Below are 19379 nucleotides of genomic sequence, written 5' to 3'. Positions count from 1 at the left end.
GCAGCTGTTGCTCATTGTGAGCCATGACCTATCTGCTGCGGGGTCAGAGGCCTCCCACAAGCCGTTCCCATCACGCTGTCTGGCGATGCAACGACCTGTCTAGAATGTGGGGGGTGGGGGTGGTGATGCCCGAGAGAAGGGGCCATCGGACTTTATTGTCTCTTCTTAAAGTAATCCGTTTATTTTACAGCTTTATTTCTGGCCACGTGGTGGGAGTGAGTCACCGACTCGACGAGTGAGGAGCAAAATCATAACGAAGCTGGCACTCCTGCACGAATGTTTTGTGTTTTCCTTGCAAGCACGAGGAATCCGCAACAACAATATTACTCTTTGGTTCTATTGGGTAAAGTCACGTAGGTGAAAATTTTGTTATTTTATTTTCACCTACGTGACTTTACCCAATAGAACCAAAGAGTATGGATCCTAGCAGTCACGAAAGCTTTAAATCTAGAAACAACAATATTGTCATATTCTTCTTAAATGTTGATTTAAAGCTTCCGTGACTGCAGGGATTCATATTCTTGGTTCGTTCGGTAAAGTCACCACGTAGAAGGGAAACAATAAAATAATACAAATATAAAACAATACAATTCTCACGACGTTTCGACTGCAACACAAGCAATCATCATCAGGTGTGAAAACCACAGCAAGACATTTTTTTAAGTGGCGTTTTTTTTTTACGTTAGCACCATGGAGAGCGATTTGGCAGTTATTTAGATAGACGAGTCCATCTATGTTCGGAAAAGAGGAAGGGCGAGACGAAAATAATGGATGCGGTCTGAAAGCCACCGTAAGCGTGAACAATCAATTAAATGAGATATTGAGTTTTAATTATAAGTTAATATCTTTCTAATGCATTTTCCTACAGATTCCCTTTTTCAAATCTGTTTTGACGGCAGGAATGTTTGCTTATCAGAAATTGGGTTGCCTTCCCAGACATTGTCATTGGAGACGTGGACAGCCCGTGCTGTGCTGACACTCCAGACAACTCACAGACCAGGCCAACTTCAAAATGCAAAGTCAGATGTGGAACCCGACACACGCACACACACACGATGCATAACATCTTGATTTGAATATTTCCTCGATTTGACTTCCCCTGTGCCATTTTAAGGAATAAACATTAGCCACGAATTGATGTTCGCCAATGTCATTGCATTCCGGGTTTGAAACGTGACGTTGACAGCACTGAGTCACGGGGGCTGCTGGCCAGCTGCCGCACCGGGAGGTCAAATCTAAGCGACGACCTCTCTGGACTGCCAGTCCAGCTGCTGGCCACTGTGCCAGTGTGCCAGTGGCCAGCAGCTGGACTGGCAGTCCAGAGAGGTCGTCGCTTAGATTTGACCTCCCGGTGCGGCAGCTGAAATCATCGGGCAGGGATTATAAATCTCCCTCCCCCACCCCCACCGCTCTCGACCTCTGTCCACGCAGTTAAGTCGATCGGCAGGTGACGTTCGGTGGGGTAAAAGTATGGCTACTCCCAGACATCTCAGCAGTGTGGGAGCGCCATGGTTGACGAGATGTTAGCTACCTCGCCTGGTACGCAGGAGGTCGTGGGTCGCGGATCCCTACAAATACTCGCGATCATCAAGTTCCATACCCCCCACCCCCCATGGTTGTTGCATCGCTAGCCCCTAAGAGACGGGTGACGGCTTGCCATCCCCTGCCAGACACGCTCAGCCAGTTTTCTCGGGCGAGCGTGGAGGATGGGGTCTGGGATTCTCAACATTGACCTAATTCATGATTATTGACGCGGGGCATGATTGAGTTCAACTGGCTTGGCAATGTGGCACTTTTGATTTAAAGATTTCGTGACTGCAAGCGATTCATAGACTCGGTTCTTTGGGTAAAGTCACGTAGAAGGGAACCGAATAACGGCCGTCGCATTTTTTTTCACACTACCCTTACCCGTGCCAGGCTAGGTGCGCCGCGAGGCCCCGCGCGGAGCGCGCGAAGGCGCGCAGACACCAGGCGTTAGGGGTTCGCAGACCGGGACGGACAATGGACGCTCCGCCTGTGCTCCCCGGCGCACTCCGCTCGCCGCGTGACACCGCACGTGACACCGCACGTGACACACCGCACGTGACACCGCACGTGACACCGCACGTGACACACTGAACGTGACACCCCGCACGTGACACCGCACGTGACACCGCACGTTGACACCGCACGTGACACCGCACGTGACACCGCACGTGACACAGCGCGTGACGCCGTGCGTGACACCGCACGTGACACCGCACGTGACACCGCACGTGAGACCGCACGTGACACCGCACGTGACACCCCGCGAGTCCGGCGTGAGACAGCTACACCACCAACGCGCCTGGCGTCGCGAGGAGAGATCCGTCGATAGATGAGCCACCGATGCCTGTGTTGGGCCCCCCCCTCTTGTTCTCAACGGGGCGACTGAATGTTGTTAAGGCGACGGCTGTGTTGTGGCGAGGCACGTGGAGTGACGTCGCTTGATGCAGCGCTGCACTTGATGCAGCTGGCTTCAGGGCCTCCAGAGAGCATCTCGTGGAAGCACGGCGCTACAGAGAAAACGCGTCGCGGTGTGAACACGTGCCGAGCGAGGGCTTACCGTGTACCGGCTCATATTGTTAACGAGCTTATTTGTCCGTCCCAAGGACAGTAAATCTGACATATTCAAGAGAAAAATTGTTCAGCTCATGATTATTAATGAGGGGGGGGGTTGCCCCGTGTGGAGTGACGTCACCCCCTCATTGGTTATTGGGGAGGGGTGCGGCACGTGGAGTGACGTCACCCCCTCATGGTTATTGGGGAGGGGTGCGGCACGTGGAGTGACGTCACACACGGGACACACATTCTTGGCTTGTCACGCGACTGATACTTCACGAACGTTTTCTTGCTCATTTACATTTTTCGCACATTTTCAAAAGCGGCAAAAATAAACAGCTCCCAAGAGGATAGACCGATTTGGCTCCTCGAGGCGATCAGCCTCGCTCACAGACGCACCGCAGTCACGGCAACAGAGCCTAACCCGCCTCCGCCTCCTCCTCCCCCTCCACGCTACTCGCGCAAAGCACAACACACGCATTCGATGCCCAACATTTGGAGCACGCGGAGCGAAACGTCGGACAATCGCACAACTCGGCAAAAGCAACGGGCAAGCCGTGCGGCAGCAGCAGCAGCAGCAGCGCAACCGGCGAGACGCTCGCCGACCACAATGTAAACGCGCACAATCCGACGGAGGTCATTCGGCGCATCTTCACGATTCAGCGAGCAGACCGCGCGGGACACCCACGTGTCCATCTCGCGGGAATCCGCACTTTTGTTATTTTAGTCCCACTAACAAAGAGCCACCCGCCGTCCCTCCGCCGGCACCCCCCAAGACAAAGGTCCCCCGCGTGGACCTCCGCGGGCCGTCGGGGCGAGCGCGGTTTCGCGAGCGGCGCCTGCGAAAGTCGTCAAGGCTACACGAGTAGGGGGGAGGTGGGTGGCCGGCGCCACGCGCCCGACCGCCTTTGTCTCCCTCGCGGCGATCTTTTTACGCACGGCACCAGGAACTCCTGGGGAGGGGGGCCTAGCACCGGTCCGGATAAATCATCGCTTGCTTGTTGGCCATCGCTCCCCCCCGTGCCGCAGGACTCGCCCACGCGCACACAGCGAGAGCGGCGCGTCCGTTTGGCGGGGCCGCCGGTTAGCACCTCGGCATCTGCAGAGGGGACTGACTTGCTGCGGCCTTCGCTGGGAAAAAAAAAAACAAATAAAACACAGCGAACGAAATCTCCTCGCGTCCGATTGGCGACGGTTGGCTACGTGCGGTGCGAAAGGAGCCCAACGTACATACGGTGCAAAAATTTACGCACCGCCGGGGGAAGCTCCCGCCACGCGGCGGCGAAACGTCGGGCATCGCCGTGCGGGGCAGATGCACGGCGGGCACAGCCCGTGAACACGGCGCAGGGACCCGCGTGCAGCCCAGCGCGGATTGTTTCAAGGGAGGCAGAACGTGCGAATGAATACGAGGGAGCATTTACAATGCCACTCGTAGTTTGGATGTTTACATGAGGTCATTTTTTGGCGTGCGATTCTCCAAAGCGAGGCAGGTTTCAGGGCTTGCTTAATACCGGGGGATGCCAGGAGGAGGTGGTGCTGTGGGCTTGTGCCTGAGAAGCATTCGGGAGGTGACAGGACAGCGGTGCATTTAAAAAAACACACACACACAAACCTTGCCGCTGACATCTGTGAGTGTGACTCTCTCGTACGAATGGGTTGTCTCCGGGTTCTCCGGTGTCTCTCCCCGCCACGTGCCACAACTCGTAAAGGGAATTAAAATGGGGGGTGTTTTTTATCGGTTTCCGTCGCTGCTTATTTTCACGGGAATAAAAATACAAAAATTACCACAGCCCTCGAGGAGAGGGGGGGTCCCATCCGCCGTCGGGGTGCGTGTTGCTCTGCTTCCAATTAGCTCCGCCGTGTCGTCGTCGGCGCCGCCAGCGGCGCCAGAGGCACCCACGACACCGCCGCCATCGCCGCCGCCGCCACCACCATCACCGGCGACATGGGGCCATCTGTCCCACAATTTGAGCAGCTGTTCTCCAACCCGAGTCTCGAGCTCCTGTGATGGACATTCCCAGAGTGGTAAATAGTCGGCCTCAGCAACGACGCCACGTCATGCCAACGTCACCGCCGCCACGTGCCCTCCCACGACATCATCGCAATCGCAGAAATAAACCCACGACCGCACGCACCGCAACTACCGTCACAAGCACCGCTACCCATCATCACCGTCACACACGTGCCACAAACAAAGACAACAAAGACCCTCACCCCCCGTATAGCTAACCGCTACAGTATCGCTCCCCACACGTGCCACCACCGACTGTATCACGGGCACCGCCATCACAACCACCACCGTCATGCGCAGATGTAACCACACAAAAGGTGGTAACTGAACGTGTGCCAACTTTCCGTTTAAAATCACCGACTCAAAGAGAGCTGAGAAAATGTGGCCGTTCTGACAGACGGCGGTGAAACGAGGACGCAACAGTAGGCCGGTTTCGTCGGCATGAGGAATCATCAGCGCACCAGCAATCATTGTTCGCTGCTGCCATATTCCCCCGGGAGAACCCTGCACGGAGAAACTTGTACCCCGACACTCTGTGGAAATGCAATTAGCACTCGCCTAGAGGCGACAATTTTTGGGACGGCCGTAATTTTCTCAAATGTCTGCAGCCAGCGATCCGAGTGACATATGCCGCCCCAAATACCTATTTTTTTTAGCCCGTATTGATGTTTCCGTTCGGAATGGATTTGACCCAGGGCACACTACCGGGAAAGGATGCAGAGTCAAGGATAGCATGTGCGGGGTGTGTACGGTCAAGGATCAAGCGGTGCGCGAAAAGGGAAGCGATGTCAGGACGGAGGTTCGCCAAGAGGAGGGGCATGGCTCAAGACGGACAGCGGGAAGAGATGAGGGAGAAAGGCAGGGAGAGAGGAGGAGGGGGAGAAGGAATGACGAGAGGGTGATGACGATGATGAGAGTGGAGGGAAGACAGAGAACGAATGAGCCAGACGTGCGCTGCAAAGAGCTCTGTGTGTTGTGGAATGGCTTCAGCCGTGGAAAGCTTCTCGAACTACATGGGGGGAAGGGGGGGGGACGGGCGCTCACCTGCCCGTCACGGCTCACCTGCACCCTCTTGTTGTTGTTGTTGTTACACTACGGGTTGAGCAGGGTGCTGCACCTGCCGGAAGGGGATTCTGCCCCAGGTACAGCCGTAGCACCCGAAACGGCTCCGCCCAGCGAGGGGGAGCCCCCGGTCTCCGACACCGCTCCTTGCCGATCTCCGACACCGTCCGTGCGTAGCCCTGGCAACACGGCCGCCGCCACGCCCCAACCCGGGGCCGCTCGGCTCGTCGTGCGTCGGCCCTACGGCGCGTCGTGTTTTTTGTGGTTTTTAACGGATTTTTTTATTTTTTACTTACCAGGTTTAGAGGCCCGCTGAGCCACACGGCGCTTTTTCAGAAAGCGACCCGGCCAACGAGTTAGCGCCGCTCAACGAAACGACTCGTCGTGTGGGAATTTGCGGCAGCCAAATGCTCTAAGCTTTTTCTAAATGTGGAAGGGAAAAACCGGAGGACCCGGGAGAGTAATCCGCACGATCGCGGGAAGAGATAGAAGAGACACGCAAACTCCAAATATACAGCAGCAGCAGCAGGCGTCACGGTCGGGATCGAACCCACGACCTCCCGCGTAGCAGGCAAGGTAGTTAACATCTCCTGGCCACCATGATGATGAGAGACACGAAAACTCCAAATATACAGCAGCAGCAGCAGGCGTCAAGGTCGGGATCGAACCCACGACCTCCTGTAGACCAGGCGAGGAAGTTGACATCTCCTAGCCACCATGATGATGAGAGAGACACAGACTCCAAATATACAGCAGCAGCAGCAGGCGTCAGGGTCGGGATCGAACCCACGACCTCCTGTAGACCAGGCGAGGAAGTTGACATCTCCTAGCCACCATGATGATGAGAGAGACACAGACTCCAAATAAACAGCAGCAGGCGTCAGGGTCGGGATCGAACCCACGACCTCCCGCGTAGCAGGCGAGGTAGTTAACATGTTGCCTTCGTTCGTGATGGCCCTGCACTGCGACAACAGCGCCAACAACACCAAACGTACCGAACAATTCACAATCCAGAATCTTTATTTAAATTGCGGGAGGATTCCGATGAGATCTACGAAGATCCGTTTGACAGATATGTCCAGTTTGGTCCGGGTCGTTACGATCCACCTCCGCCGCCCCTCCAACCACCTCCATCACCACCACCATCACCACCACCATCACCTCCATCACCACCACCATCACCACCACCATCACCACTACCACCATCACCACCACCATCACCACTTCAACCATCACCACCACAATCACCACTATCATCACCACCACCACCATCACCACCACCACCATCACCTCCATCACTACCACCATCACCACTACCATCACCACCATCACCACCACCATCACCACCACCATCACCACCACCTCCATCACTACCACCATCACCACTACCATCACCACCATCACCACCATCACCACCACCATCACCACCACCACCATCACCACCATCACCACCACCATCACCACTATCATCACCACCACCACCATCACCACCATCACCACCACCACCACCACCCCTGCCAAACCTGGAAGCGTCCGGAGCCCCGCACGGAGAAGACGAGGTGGACGACGGCGCACGAACGGGAAAACGCTCCCGTTCAGTTTCGTCGGCCAGACGGCCCTCTGCTGCGACAGCTCCAGGCTGCGCACGTTGCTGCTCTTCGCGACGAAGCGGCGCTCGCTCGCGGAGAGACGGAGGCTTCAGCCGGTGGGCGGCGAAACCGGCGAGAGCGGACGGGCAGGCAAACGAGTGAACGGCACACCGCGAGGGGGTTCGCGTCGGCCGAAGGGGTTCGTTCGTGGGGCGTAGCAGCCAGCCAGCAGCAGCAGCCGATCTGGGCGAGGGCGAGGAGGACGTGGATTGGGGCACGTTCTCAGCGGTGCGGCGCTGCGTGGAGGAAGTCCTTTGGGAAAAGTTTCCTCCGCGAATCTGGCCGTCGCCCGATGACGCCGGTTGCAATTGCCGGCGAAACGACGTCGCGGTGTGGATTGTAAATGTCGTGGCCTTTGCTCTCCGGCACACAGCGCCCGGTGTGAGACTGTACTGGTGACGAATTGGCACGTTCTGTTTACATACTCTTTGGTTCTATTGGGTAAAGTCACGTAGTAGGTAAAAAATAAAATAACAAAAGTCACGACGTTTCGGCCACAACACAAGCGGCCTTCATCAGGTGAAGGGACGAGACTGTCTGGAGGACAGCCTCGTCATGATTTTTGTTATTTTATTTTTTATACCTACGTGGTGACTTTACCCAAACGAACCAAAGAGTATGGATCCTAGCAGTCACGAAAGCTTTAAATCTACGTTCTGTTTACGTCACAAACCTTACTAATTGGCTGTGTCGGGTGGTGGTGGTGGGTGTAACAACACGCATTTATAGTTTACGCGATCTGGTGATGTTGCCGCGTGCCGTGATGCCGTGCGTGTGACGACGACAATACAGAAGAGGGGCTAAACACGTGGTATGGACACAAACCACGTGATAGGAAGTTCTAGAAGGGTTGCTGTTGATGCTGCTGCACATGACGACGCTGTGTCACGATGCGCTGTGCGATGAAACAGGCGACGCTTTGTGTGTGTGTGTGTGACGCCGACGATCCAGGAAGGGCTACGCACGTGCATTGGGCACATTCTCAGAGGTGACAGCTGGACGAAAGGAAGCTGTGTGCACGCTGAGCTTCTTTCGCACCGCAACACAAGCAATCATCATCAATCATCATCAATCATCATCATGCTTGTGTTGCAGTCGAAACGTCGTGAGAATTGTATTGTTCTATATTTGTATTATTTTATTGTTTCCCTTCTACGTGGTGGTGACTTTACCGAAAGAACCAAGAATATGTATCCCCGCAGTCACGAAAGCTTTAAATCAAAATTTATTTCGCAACCGTTCGCAGCCAAACCACGCAAATCGTAAGTGCGGGTGAAGGACAAGCAAACTAAACACGACAAACAGTTCGAAATAAAATTTTAAAGTTTTTCAAAATTCTCGAAGGGTTTGGGGGATGTTGGGGAAAGAGGCACTGAGAGAAGTCTGCTGCATGAAGAATTGGAAGGCACCAGGCAGGGAGGAAGAAAGTTGATGGATCCGACAAGATATAAGGCGGCCGTGATTTCCCACCGCTGGGCAGAGGACTCAAGAGAGGGTTTGCAGTGCGAGGAGCTGACGCGGCTCATCTCCGCGCACGGACAAACTTACACACACAAAGCCCCGAACTGCACACCACCACCGGTGTGATGTACCAGTAACGAATTGTAAATGTTGTAGTGGGTTTACTCTCCAACACACCACCGGAGTGCAGTACCAGTAACGAATTGTAAATGTTGTAGTGGGTTTACTCTCCAACACACCACCGGTGTGCAGTACCAGTAACGAATTGTAAATGTTGTAGTGGGTTCACTCTCCAACACACCACCACCGGTGTGATGTACCAGTAACGAATTGTAAATGTTGTAGTGGGTTTACTCTCCAACACACCACCCGTGTGCAGTACCAGTAACGAATTGTAAATGTTGTAGTGGGTTTACTCTCCAACACACCACCGGTGTGCAGTACCAGTAATGAATTGTAAATGTTGTAGTGGGTTTACTCTCCAACACACCACCGGTGTGCTGTATCAATAACGAATTTTAAATGTTGTAGTGGGTTTACTCTCCAACACACCACCATAGTGCAGTACTAGTAACGAATTGTAAATGTTGTAGTGGGTTTACTCTCCAACACACCACCCGTGGTGTGATGTACCAGTAACGGATTGTAAATGTTGTAGTGGGTTTACTCTCCAACACACCACCGGAGTGCAGTACCAGTAACGAATTGTAAATGTTGTAGTGGGTTTACTCTCCAACACACCACCGGTGTGCAGTACCAGTAACAAATTGTAAATGTTGTAGTGGGTTTACTCTCCAATACACCACCGGTGTGATGTACCAGTAACGAATTGTAAATGTTGTAGTGGGTTTACTCTCCAACACACCACCGGTGTGCAGTACCAGTAACGAATTGTAAATGTTGTAGTGGGTTTACTCTCCAACACCCACCGGTGTGCAGTACCAGTAATGAATTGTAAATGTTGTAGTGGGTTTACTCTCCAACACACCACCGGTGTGATGTACCAGTAACGAATTGTAAATGTTGTAGTGGGTTTACTCTCCAACACACCACCGGTGTGCAGTACTAGTAACGAATTGTAAATGTTGTAGTGGGTTTACTCTCCAACACACCACCGGTGTGCAGTACCAGTAACGAATTGTACATGTTGTAGTGGGTTTACTCTCCAACACACCACCGGTGTGCAGTACCAATAACGAATTGTAAATGTTGTAGTGGGTTTACTCTCCAACACACCACCGGTGTGCAGTACCAATAACGAATTGTAAATGTTGTAGTGGGTTTACTCTCCAACACACCACCGGTGTGATGTACCAGTAACGAATTGTAAATGTTGTAGTGGGTTTACTCTCCAACACACCACCCGTGTGCAGTACCAATAACGAATTGTAAATGTTGTTGTGGGTTTACTCTCCAACACACCACCGGTGTGATGTACCAGTAACGAATTGTAAATGTTGTAGTGGGTTTACTCTCCAACACACCACCGGAGTGCAGTATCAGTAACGGATTGTAAATGTTGTAGTGGGTTTACTCTCCAACACACCACCGGCGTGCAGTACCAGTAACGAATTGGCACGCTTTGTTTACATGAATAACCCTACTAATTGGCTGTGTCGGGTGGTGGCGGATTTAACGGCACATTTATATTGATGCGATTTAACCTTAAAATCATCATTACGGATAATAATGGTTGCGGACGCCTACTGACTACGTGTTGAACTGGTTTCAGAGTGATATGTAATCGTGTTTTTATTTCTCCTGTCAAGCCACGGACGTGACACGACCTCTCACATCCACGTTGCAAGTATAGCGAATTGACGATCTAAGCCAATGATGTATATAGAGGTCTATTTACACTCACCTAGAGACCTACAGACCTCTACATTCACACAGAGACCCACAGATCGTTGCTATCTACACAACTGCCACCGACCTCCCTGCCCGATAAATAACGTGAAAACGATCATGGCCTCACATCTTGGTCACAAGCAACTCCTCGGTTTGTCTCGGCCCCACCTCCACCACCACCACCACCGGCTCCACCACCACCGGCTCCACCACCACCACCACCACCGCCACTCATCCGGCAACGATCGGCCATCCACGAAGCCGCCGCCGCGGCCGCCGCCGGGGGCGAAAACCTCGCCGCGGGAGCGATCGGCATCGTCGGCCGCCGGCCGATGCCGGTGGGCCGCCGCAGGCCGAGGGCCTCGTCCTCGCGGGCCAGCGCCGCGACGACGGCGCTCACCGTCGCCTCGTCCGCCTGCGACGGGGCGCGCGACGGCTCCCGCATGCGGCGCGCGAACAGCGCGCGCCACTTCTGCCGCAGCCGCAGCAGCAGGTTCGCCGCCTGGCGGGGGGGTAGGGGAGCGGAGCGGAGGGCGTGGACGAGGATCAATCGCCCGGCGTTTTTGAGGCAGCAGCGGCGAGGGTTGTGGGCGGTGACTCCTCTACTTAAGGGACGAGTTATAGGCTCCGGGGGTCTGTTCGTAAAAGTCGATTTGTCCGTAAGTGCCAACTGTACCCCTGTCGATTCCTAACGGCGTCGTACGGCACTGCGCGCTGAGCACCGGGAATGGCTTTAAAAGTTGTGTAACCTCCCGTCAGATGTGGGTGCCACTGGGCTCTTCGCGTTCTACAGATGCAGAAGCCACCACCGCCGTCTATTGCACAGCAGTTGAGCTCGCGACTCTCGGTCCGAATAGGCAACTGGACATACGGACCGGGTTTGTTCGTAAGTCGAACATTCGTAAGCAGAGGAGTCCCTTTATGTGTGCATGTTGAACTTCTTTCGCACTGTACGTAGCCAACCTTGCTAATTGGAGGTGAAGGGTGAAGGAAAGGGAAAAAACTCAAAACAAAAAGCAGTTTTAAAGAAAGAAGTTGATTGCGGCGCCAATGTTCTAAAACTCCCCGGCCGCAAGAGTCGAGGGGGAGCCGTACCCCTGGTACGCCACAAGGCAGTAGAGCAAAGTGGACTGATCTCCATCTGTTTCCATCTGTGCGGGGATAGAGCGTTGCCCCCTCGCGCAAGGCGTGGGTTTTCTTCGGGTGCTCCCGTTTCCTCTCACACGTGAATAATAAACACGACTCATCGCCGATTTGCTAAAAAAATATCTTGAAATAAAAACTCAATTACAGGACCCTCCCGAAAAAGAGTCCTACAGCTCCTGGATAAACAAGTAAATTACTATAAGTACATTTGTATTATATTCTTGGTTCTTTCGGTAAAGTCACATAGAAGGGAAACAATAAAATAATAAAAAAATGAAGCAATAAAATTCTCACGACGTTTCAACTGCAACAGAAGCAATCATCATCATGTGTGAAAACCACAGCAATATTTTTTTTTTTTATTTTCTTGCTGTGGTTTTCACACCTGATGATGATTGCTTGTGTTGCAGTCGAAACGTCGTGAGAATTTTGTTTTATATTTTTATTATTTTATTGGTTGCCTTCTACATGGTGACTTTACCGAAAGAACCAAGAATATGAATCCCTGCAGTCACGAAAGCTTTAAATAAAAATTTACATTTGTAGTGATACGTAGATCCTTGTTTCCCCAGGAAAGCCTCGTCCACTCTTCTGCAAACTAAAACTAAACTTTCTATTTCACCGGGTAAGGCCCACTGAGCTAGAGAGATATTTTTCAGAACCTGGCCACAAATAATATCTCAACAAAGCGGCTTATCACGTGGACACTAATAGCGGCCAAATACTCGGCATGCGTGCTCATTCTAAACGCGGAGGGAAAAACCGGAGATCCCAGGGAAAAATCCACACGACCAAGGGGGGAAACACGCAAACTGCAAACATAGAGCAGGCGTCAGGGTCGGGATTGAACCCACGCGCTCCCTTCATACCAGGCGACGTAGTTAACATCTCGTAACCGTGGGGCCCCACAGAGACACACGCACCTTCACACGGAGACCCATAGACTAGCAACAGAGGTCGGTTGTAATTAAGCCGGGATGTAATTACATACAAACAAAACGCGCACCAGGGTAAATGTGATGGGGTGTGTTTGTACGGCCATCGGTAGCCGGGGTCGAAACCATCAAGTCGCCACAGCTGTGCGCACCGCGGTGTAATCGCAGGCGGTCAAAAAAATCGGGTCGTGAAACCCAGGATTCTCAGCCGTCTCGGCGAAGCGCTCCACGCAGCCGGCTCTTAAGAACAACGCGACAGCCTCATCCGACTGTTGGCTTCTTGTCGGGTATTTTGCGTGTTCACAGCCTCACTCATGCTGGGAATGTGCACCGTGAGACAGAGCGACGCACACGTGCACGAGAAAACACGCACGGGCTAATGACATATTCTTAGCTCTTTCGGTAAAGTCACCACGTTGAAGGGAAACAATAAAATAAATATAAGACAATAAAAATTATCACGACGTTTCGACCATAACACAAACGGTCGTCATCAGGTGTGTCGGTTCGCATTAATTTATTTATTTTTAAACGGTGTATTTGTTTATTTATAAAAACACGTCAGCGCCACGCGCAGCGATTTGGCAGTTTATTTAGAAGGACTAGTCCATCTATGTTCAGGGGGGGTACCTCAGTGTTTAGTCCTTGATGAACCAAGTCTTCAATGATTGCGATGGTGTCAGGTAATCGCAATCATTGAAGACTTGGTTCATCAAGGACTAAACAGAGGTACCCCCCTTGAACATAGATGGACTAGTCCTTCTAAATAAACTGCCGAATCGCTGCGCGTGGCGCTGACGTGTTTTTATAAATAAATACACCATTTAAAAATAAATTAATTAATGCAGACCAACACACCTGATGACGACCGTTTGTGTTATGGTCGAAACGTCGTGATAATTTTGATTGTCTTATATTTATTTTATTATTTTATTGTTTCCCTTCAACGTGACTTTACCGAAAGAGCTAAGAATATGAATTACTGCAGTCACGAAAGCTTTAAATCAAAAGGTTAATGACAGTTTCACACGCAGCAGCAGCAGCAGTAGTAGTAATCGTGCTTTCGCGACCAATATTACAGATAAAAGGTTTTTTTTATGGGTTAGATCGCGTAAATATAAATGTGTCGTTAACCCAGCACCACCCGACGAGGCAAATTAGGAAGATGTGTCACGTGTCACGTAAACGTGCCAATCAGTTACACCTTTGGGCCACTTTCTGGCAAAATGTCGTCACAGTAGTCAAATTGTGAATGTTGTGGATTCACTCTCCGACACACCGGTGGGCTGAAGTCGTAACTAATTTGCACGTATTGTTCGACGTGACAAACCTCACTAAAATTGGCTGTCGGGTGGTGGTGGTGGTGGGTTAACGGCGGATTGACATTGAACACAATCTGACCCCAAACAAAAACCATTATTGTGAGGTTCATGACATCATACTAAACTGTTCAGAAAGCAGAGGGAGGGCTTGGGGCAGGAGCGTTGCCACGGTCAAGAAGCGAAGATGAACGGTCAGGAATGATAACGGAGCGGGAGCCAAGGGACGCGGACGTGTCCGAGAGCACGTCCACCGTGCAGACGGAGCGATGAGAGTTTGCGTCCAGCTGCGGAACGGGTTGTTGTTGTTGTTCTTGTTGTTGTTGTTCTTGTTGCACTGCACGATTGAGAGAGGTGGTGGCGGCGGCGGCGGCATGGGGAGGCTTTCATCCAGCAGTGACAAAAGCCAACTCTACACATTCACCATCCAGCAGTGGATACGACCATGGCTGATGACGACGACGACGACGATGGTGGCGGTGGCGGCGTCACTCACCTCGGGGTCCAACTTGAAGTTGATCCACTCGTCTAGATGCAGAACGGCCGTGTTCACCTCCTCCTCAATCTCGTTGTCGCCGCTATCGGGTAGAATCCCCTCCACTGCACACGCACACGCGCAAGTTCACGCAAGACGCGGTCACCGTAGCAGCCGTGACCACTGGCCCGTGACCAATGAGCCGTGACCACCGGCCCGAGACCACCGGCTCATAAACACCGAGCCGTGACCTGCACACGAGCCAAATTCATCGGCATCATCGATGTAAACACTATAAATTTAAAACTCATTTCTTTAGAACTGCTTTTTGTGTTTTAGTTTATTGTTGTTCCTCCGCACCTCCGATTAAGCACGGTTGGCTACGCTAGGTACAGTGTGAAATAAGTTCAACATACCTATACACTACTTTTATTTTAGCCGGTATAAGGCCCACTGAGCTGTGTAGCTCTTTTTCAGATGCAACCTGCGGCAAATGATAGCTCAACAGTGGCTTGACATGTGGACATTTACAGCAGCGAAAAAAAAAATTTGATTTAAAGCTTTCGTGACTGCAGGGATTCATATTCTTGGTTCTTTCGGTAAAGTCACCACGTAGGGGTTCTTTCTGGCTGGTAACATTTCAAAACAACTTGACCCTCGTCTGTAACAACATCAAACAGGATAGCCCTGTCACAAAGATTTGTGTCGAGTATTTGGCCGCTAAACATCGGTGATGAATATTCTGAACCAATCCCCCGGACTCCCGTTGGGTCGACTCAGCCTGAAATGAGCGCCTTGTGCCGTGTGCAAACATCATCGGGGTGCGGTGGTGCCCACACCTCCCCTTCTTGAGCCACGTCAACCACAATCGACGATCGCTGAGAGCACTCTCCACAACAGTTTCTCTTAGAATTTTTGACTTGAAACTTTCGTGACTCGCAGAGATTCATATTCTTGGTTCTTTCGGTAAAGTAACGTAAAAAAAATGTTGATTAAAATTGTTTCTACATCACTATACCTCCTTTGCCAGTACCAAAATGTAATAATAGGGTTTTTCCCCTTTTTTTTGTCAAAAAAGGTTTCAGTTTTGCTGCCAGAAAACAGGGTAAAAACCCTATTATAATATTTTGGTACTGACAAAGGAGGTCTAATGATGTAGATGCTCACCCCGAGCCCTCATTAATTTGATAGTGGCATTGTCTTTGAGCTGAACGCCTTGTGGTGTCATCTGGTCGAGCACCAATTGGGTCGAGGCTCAAAAGAAAGCCGTCCCTTGGTGTGGACCAATCAGTTTCAAGGACAATGCATCATATTATCATAGTAGTTTTTTTGTTTGCATTTCGACTGCAGGTATTGCGGTTAATGCAGTAACATGAATCCTTGTTAAAAGGTTTCAGTTTTTTTTGCCAGAAAAAAAGGGGAAAAACCCTACTATTAAAAAGTTTCTGTAGAACACAGGAGAAATTTGTCTTAGGTGGTATTAGCGAGGAGCGGCAGTGTAGCGGTCAGCAGGCTGCACTGCAAAACTCGGCGACCCGAGTTCGATTCTGGCTCACGGCCACCGGTGACAATTATCTGAACCGCTCCCGGGCCTCCCCTATGTCGACCCTAGGTCGACTCAGCCTCAAAGGAGCACCAGGCGCAGTGTGCAAACATCACCACTGGGGACAGAAAGGTGGCCTCACGTGGCGCTGGCCACCCACCCTGGCGGCCTTCATCGCCGCTTGCTAACAACACTTGCCCCAAAGCTATCTTGAGGTCTACACGGGGTATATCTGCCTTAGTCTGGCGGTGCAAAGTGTTTACGGTGAAGGTGGAGCGGCGGCGGCTGTTGTTGGCAGTGGCGATCGGTGGCGGTGTCTATCGATGGTGGTGGCATTTGGCGGCCGACATCGTTGGTAGCGGCGGCGGAGGCGGTGAGGCGAGGGGGGGCCCCGGCGAACAGAGCCACCGCCACGGGGCTCACGGCCGTGACGCAGCGAGCAATTGGCAGGCGGTGCACTCGCGTCATCTCGCCGAACACGAGCCAGTCGGTGGGAAGCGCCGCCACCCCCTGTGGAACGCCCTCCTGCTGCGAGGGGGGAGGACCGCGCACGATAAGGGAGACACGGGGAGGTGAGAGCGGGCAGGGGGTGTGGGAAAGCAGAGACGGCCGATGTTTAAGACGTCGTGTGTTCGCGAACGGCGACGTCTCATCGGTTACTCCGATACCGTCTCACCCGCCTGTTGACCTTTGTGAAGCAGCATCCCTTGCAAACAATGCTTCCAATTGGCTCTCGTCAACTTTGCGTGCCATTTGACTGAATGATGATACCCCCCCCGCTTACGGTGACTGTTTCAGTTTCATTTTGATTTAAAGCTTTCGCAACTGCAGCGATTCATATTCTTGGTTCTTTCGGTAAAATCACCACCGCGTTAGAAGGGAAACGATAAAATAATAAAAATGTAAAACAATAAAATTCTCACGACGTTTCGACTGCAACACAAGCAATCATCATCAGGTGTGAAAACCACAGCAAGACATTTTATTAAGTGGCGTTTTGTTTTTAACGTTAGCACCACGGAGAGCAATTTGTCAGTTATTCAGATGGACGAGTCCATCTATGTTCGGAAAAGAGGAGGGGGGGAGACGAAAATAATGGATGCGGTCTGAAAGCCACCGTAAGCGTGAACAATCAATTAAATGAGATATTGAGTTTTAATTACGAGTTAATATCTTTCTAATGCATTTTCCTACAGAAGGGAAACGATAAAATAATAAAAATGTAAAACAATAAAATTATCACGACGTTTCGACTGCAACACAAGCAATCATCAGACACACGCACGCACGCACACGCACACACACGCGCACATACGGACACGTGCACGCACGGTGGTACCTTATTGAAGACGCACTGGTCGGGCACGCAGGAGGAAGGGTGGAGGTGCACCTTACGCTCCAGCCTCGTGGTGAGCGTTTGAGTGGTGCGATCCACGTGGATCACGTTGGGGTAGCGCCCCGCCACCAGCGCCGCCTTTACCGCCGGCCACTTCTCCGAGTTCGTGTTGAGGTCGCGGATGTCGCCCACGCCTCTCGGCCGCACGAAACCTGGCGCACGATTATTATTATTATTGTTGTTGTTGTTGTTAGTGGTGTGACTGTCAGTGACACTGGTTTACACAGGAAAGATAACCGTGTTTTAAAACGTAACTGTAAAATAATTTACATTTTACCAGTTGAGGCCCCACTGAACCACGTAGCTATTTTTCAGAGGCAACCTGGACACAAATGATAGCGCAACAGTGGCTAATCATCACGCGGAGATTTAAAGCAGTAGCAAAAATACTCTAAACGTGTGCCATTTCATGGGACATCCTTTGGCAGTACTAAAATATGAGAAGAGGTTTTTTTAATCATGTCACTGCATTAACCACAATGCTTGTGGTCAGAATGCAAACATTGGTGTGGACCAATCGGTTTCTAGGACAATGCATATATTCTTCGACCACATCAATTCCATACACCCAGCCATCAGATTTACCATGGAGGTCGAAAAAGATGGCAAGCTACCTTTTTTGGATGTCTTAATTAAAAGGAGACATGATGGTTCAATGAGCCACTCTGTCTACAGGAAAGCTACCCATACAGATGCTTACTAGAAACCGGATTCCCACCACCATCCATCCCAGAAGAATTCTCTCATCAAGACTCTGTACCATAGAGCCCAATGCATATCCGACCAGGAACACATTACCAGTGAACTCAAGCACGTACACCAGGCTCTCAGGGCTAATGGTTACTCTGACTACACAATCCGCAAAGCCATTACTCCAGTCATGAAGAAGGATCCTCTTGTGGAGCCACTCAAAACCATCACCTAACCCTACATTGCAGGGGTCACTAAAAAGATCTCCAAAATCCTGAATAAACACAAGATCCAGGTCCGATTCAAGACAGTACATAAAATCCGTGATTTAGTTCCATCTGTAAAAGATGCTGTTCCAGACATACAGTACCCGGGCGTTTACAAACTAAAGTGCCTCTGTGGTAGTAGCTACATTGGAGAAACCAAACGACATATCTCGGACCGCATCCGCGAACATAAAGCAGACTTGAAACACGGTAGGACGAACTCCTCTGCCGTGGCAGATCACTGTTATAATTCAGTGGGCTCACATGACATTGACTTCTCCAAGACGGAGGTTCTTTGCAAACCAACCGGCTACCATGAGAGATTCGTTCATGAGGCCATTCACATATACAAGCACAGAGACAATTTCAACCGAGAAGATGGATTCTGGCTTAGTAACCATTGGAAAGATGTTTTAAATCATTTCTGTTCTTAATTAATTTATTTTACAATGACCTTCAGACCGCAGCTCTTTCGCCAGCATTGACTCTTAATACCTCTCACACCACGGTTAATGGTATGGTTTACAACATGGAGTATAATAGCGCCTCGCAGCTGTCTCTCTCTCCCTCCTCTGTTCCGACTATGGATGAACTCGTACGTCTGAACGGGGCCCGTAGCTATTCGTGTTGCTAAAGTTGAGGGTAAGAATCCACCCATTTTTTCGCCATATAGCATTGTGATATATAACGACTTATTGTTGGTAGCTTAGCTGATTGGAGAATATAGAGTTTATTGATAACATTAAGGTAATTTATATTTTAGTTTTTTATTGGTTCACTATATAGTACTGTGAATAGCTCAGATGTGTAGGCCTTGACTTCAACATAGTCATTTCTGTGACCAGTCACTAGCTAATTACTCAGTTATTTCAATGCTAAATTCGCCTAGTTATTTCAATGCTAAATTCTCCTGTTTGATTTGTACTAAGTGCCTCGGTGAATGTGTATGCTCTGACTTTAACGTAGCTATTTCTGTGACCAGTTACAAGCTAATC

At 50.9% G+C, this 19379-nt stretch overlaps 1 protein-coding gene across 1 annotated transcript in view; it reads right to left on the bottom strand.

The window, feature by feature from the left end:
• Nucleotides 1–8509: 8509 nt before the first annotated feature.
• The window catches only part of LOC142905345 (3'-5' RNA helicase YTHDC2-like), a 56512-nt gene continuing 45642 nt past the window's right edge, over nt 8510–19379 (bottom strand). The window contains exons 21-24 of the mRNA XM_076060084.1: nt 17372–17580; nt 16296–16560; nt 14511–14614; nt 8510–11116 (exon numbers count right to left, since the gene is read on the bottom strand). Of these exons, the coding sequence (XP_075916199.1) occupies nt 10730–11116; nt 14511–14614; nt 16296–16560; nt 17372–17580 (965 nt within the window). The 3' untranslated portion in view covers nt 8510–10729. The remainder of the gene's footprint in view (nt 11117–14510; nt 14615–16295; nt 16561–17371; nt 17581–19379) is intronic.

The sequence above is a fragment of the Petromyzon marinus genome, unplaced genomic scaffold (genome assembly GCF_048934315.1).
Source record: "Petromyzon marinus isolate PM22_M1 ecotype Great Lakes invasive population unplaced genomic scaffold, UKy_Petmar_22M1.pri1.0 PM_G_Scaffold_15, whole genome shotgun sequence".
NCBI lineage: Eukaryota > Metazoa > Chordata > Hyperoartia > Petromyzontiformes > Petromyzontidae > Petromyzon > Petromyzon marinus.
The sequence above is the reverse complement of the archived record's forward strand: the minus strand, read 5'-3'. Positions and strand labels throughout refer to the sequence as shown.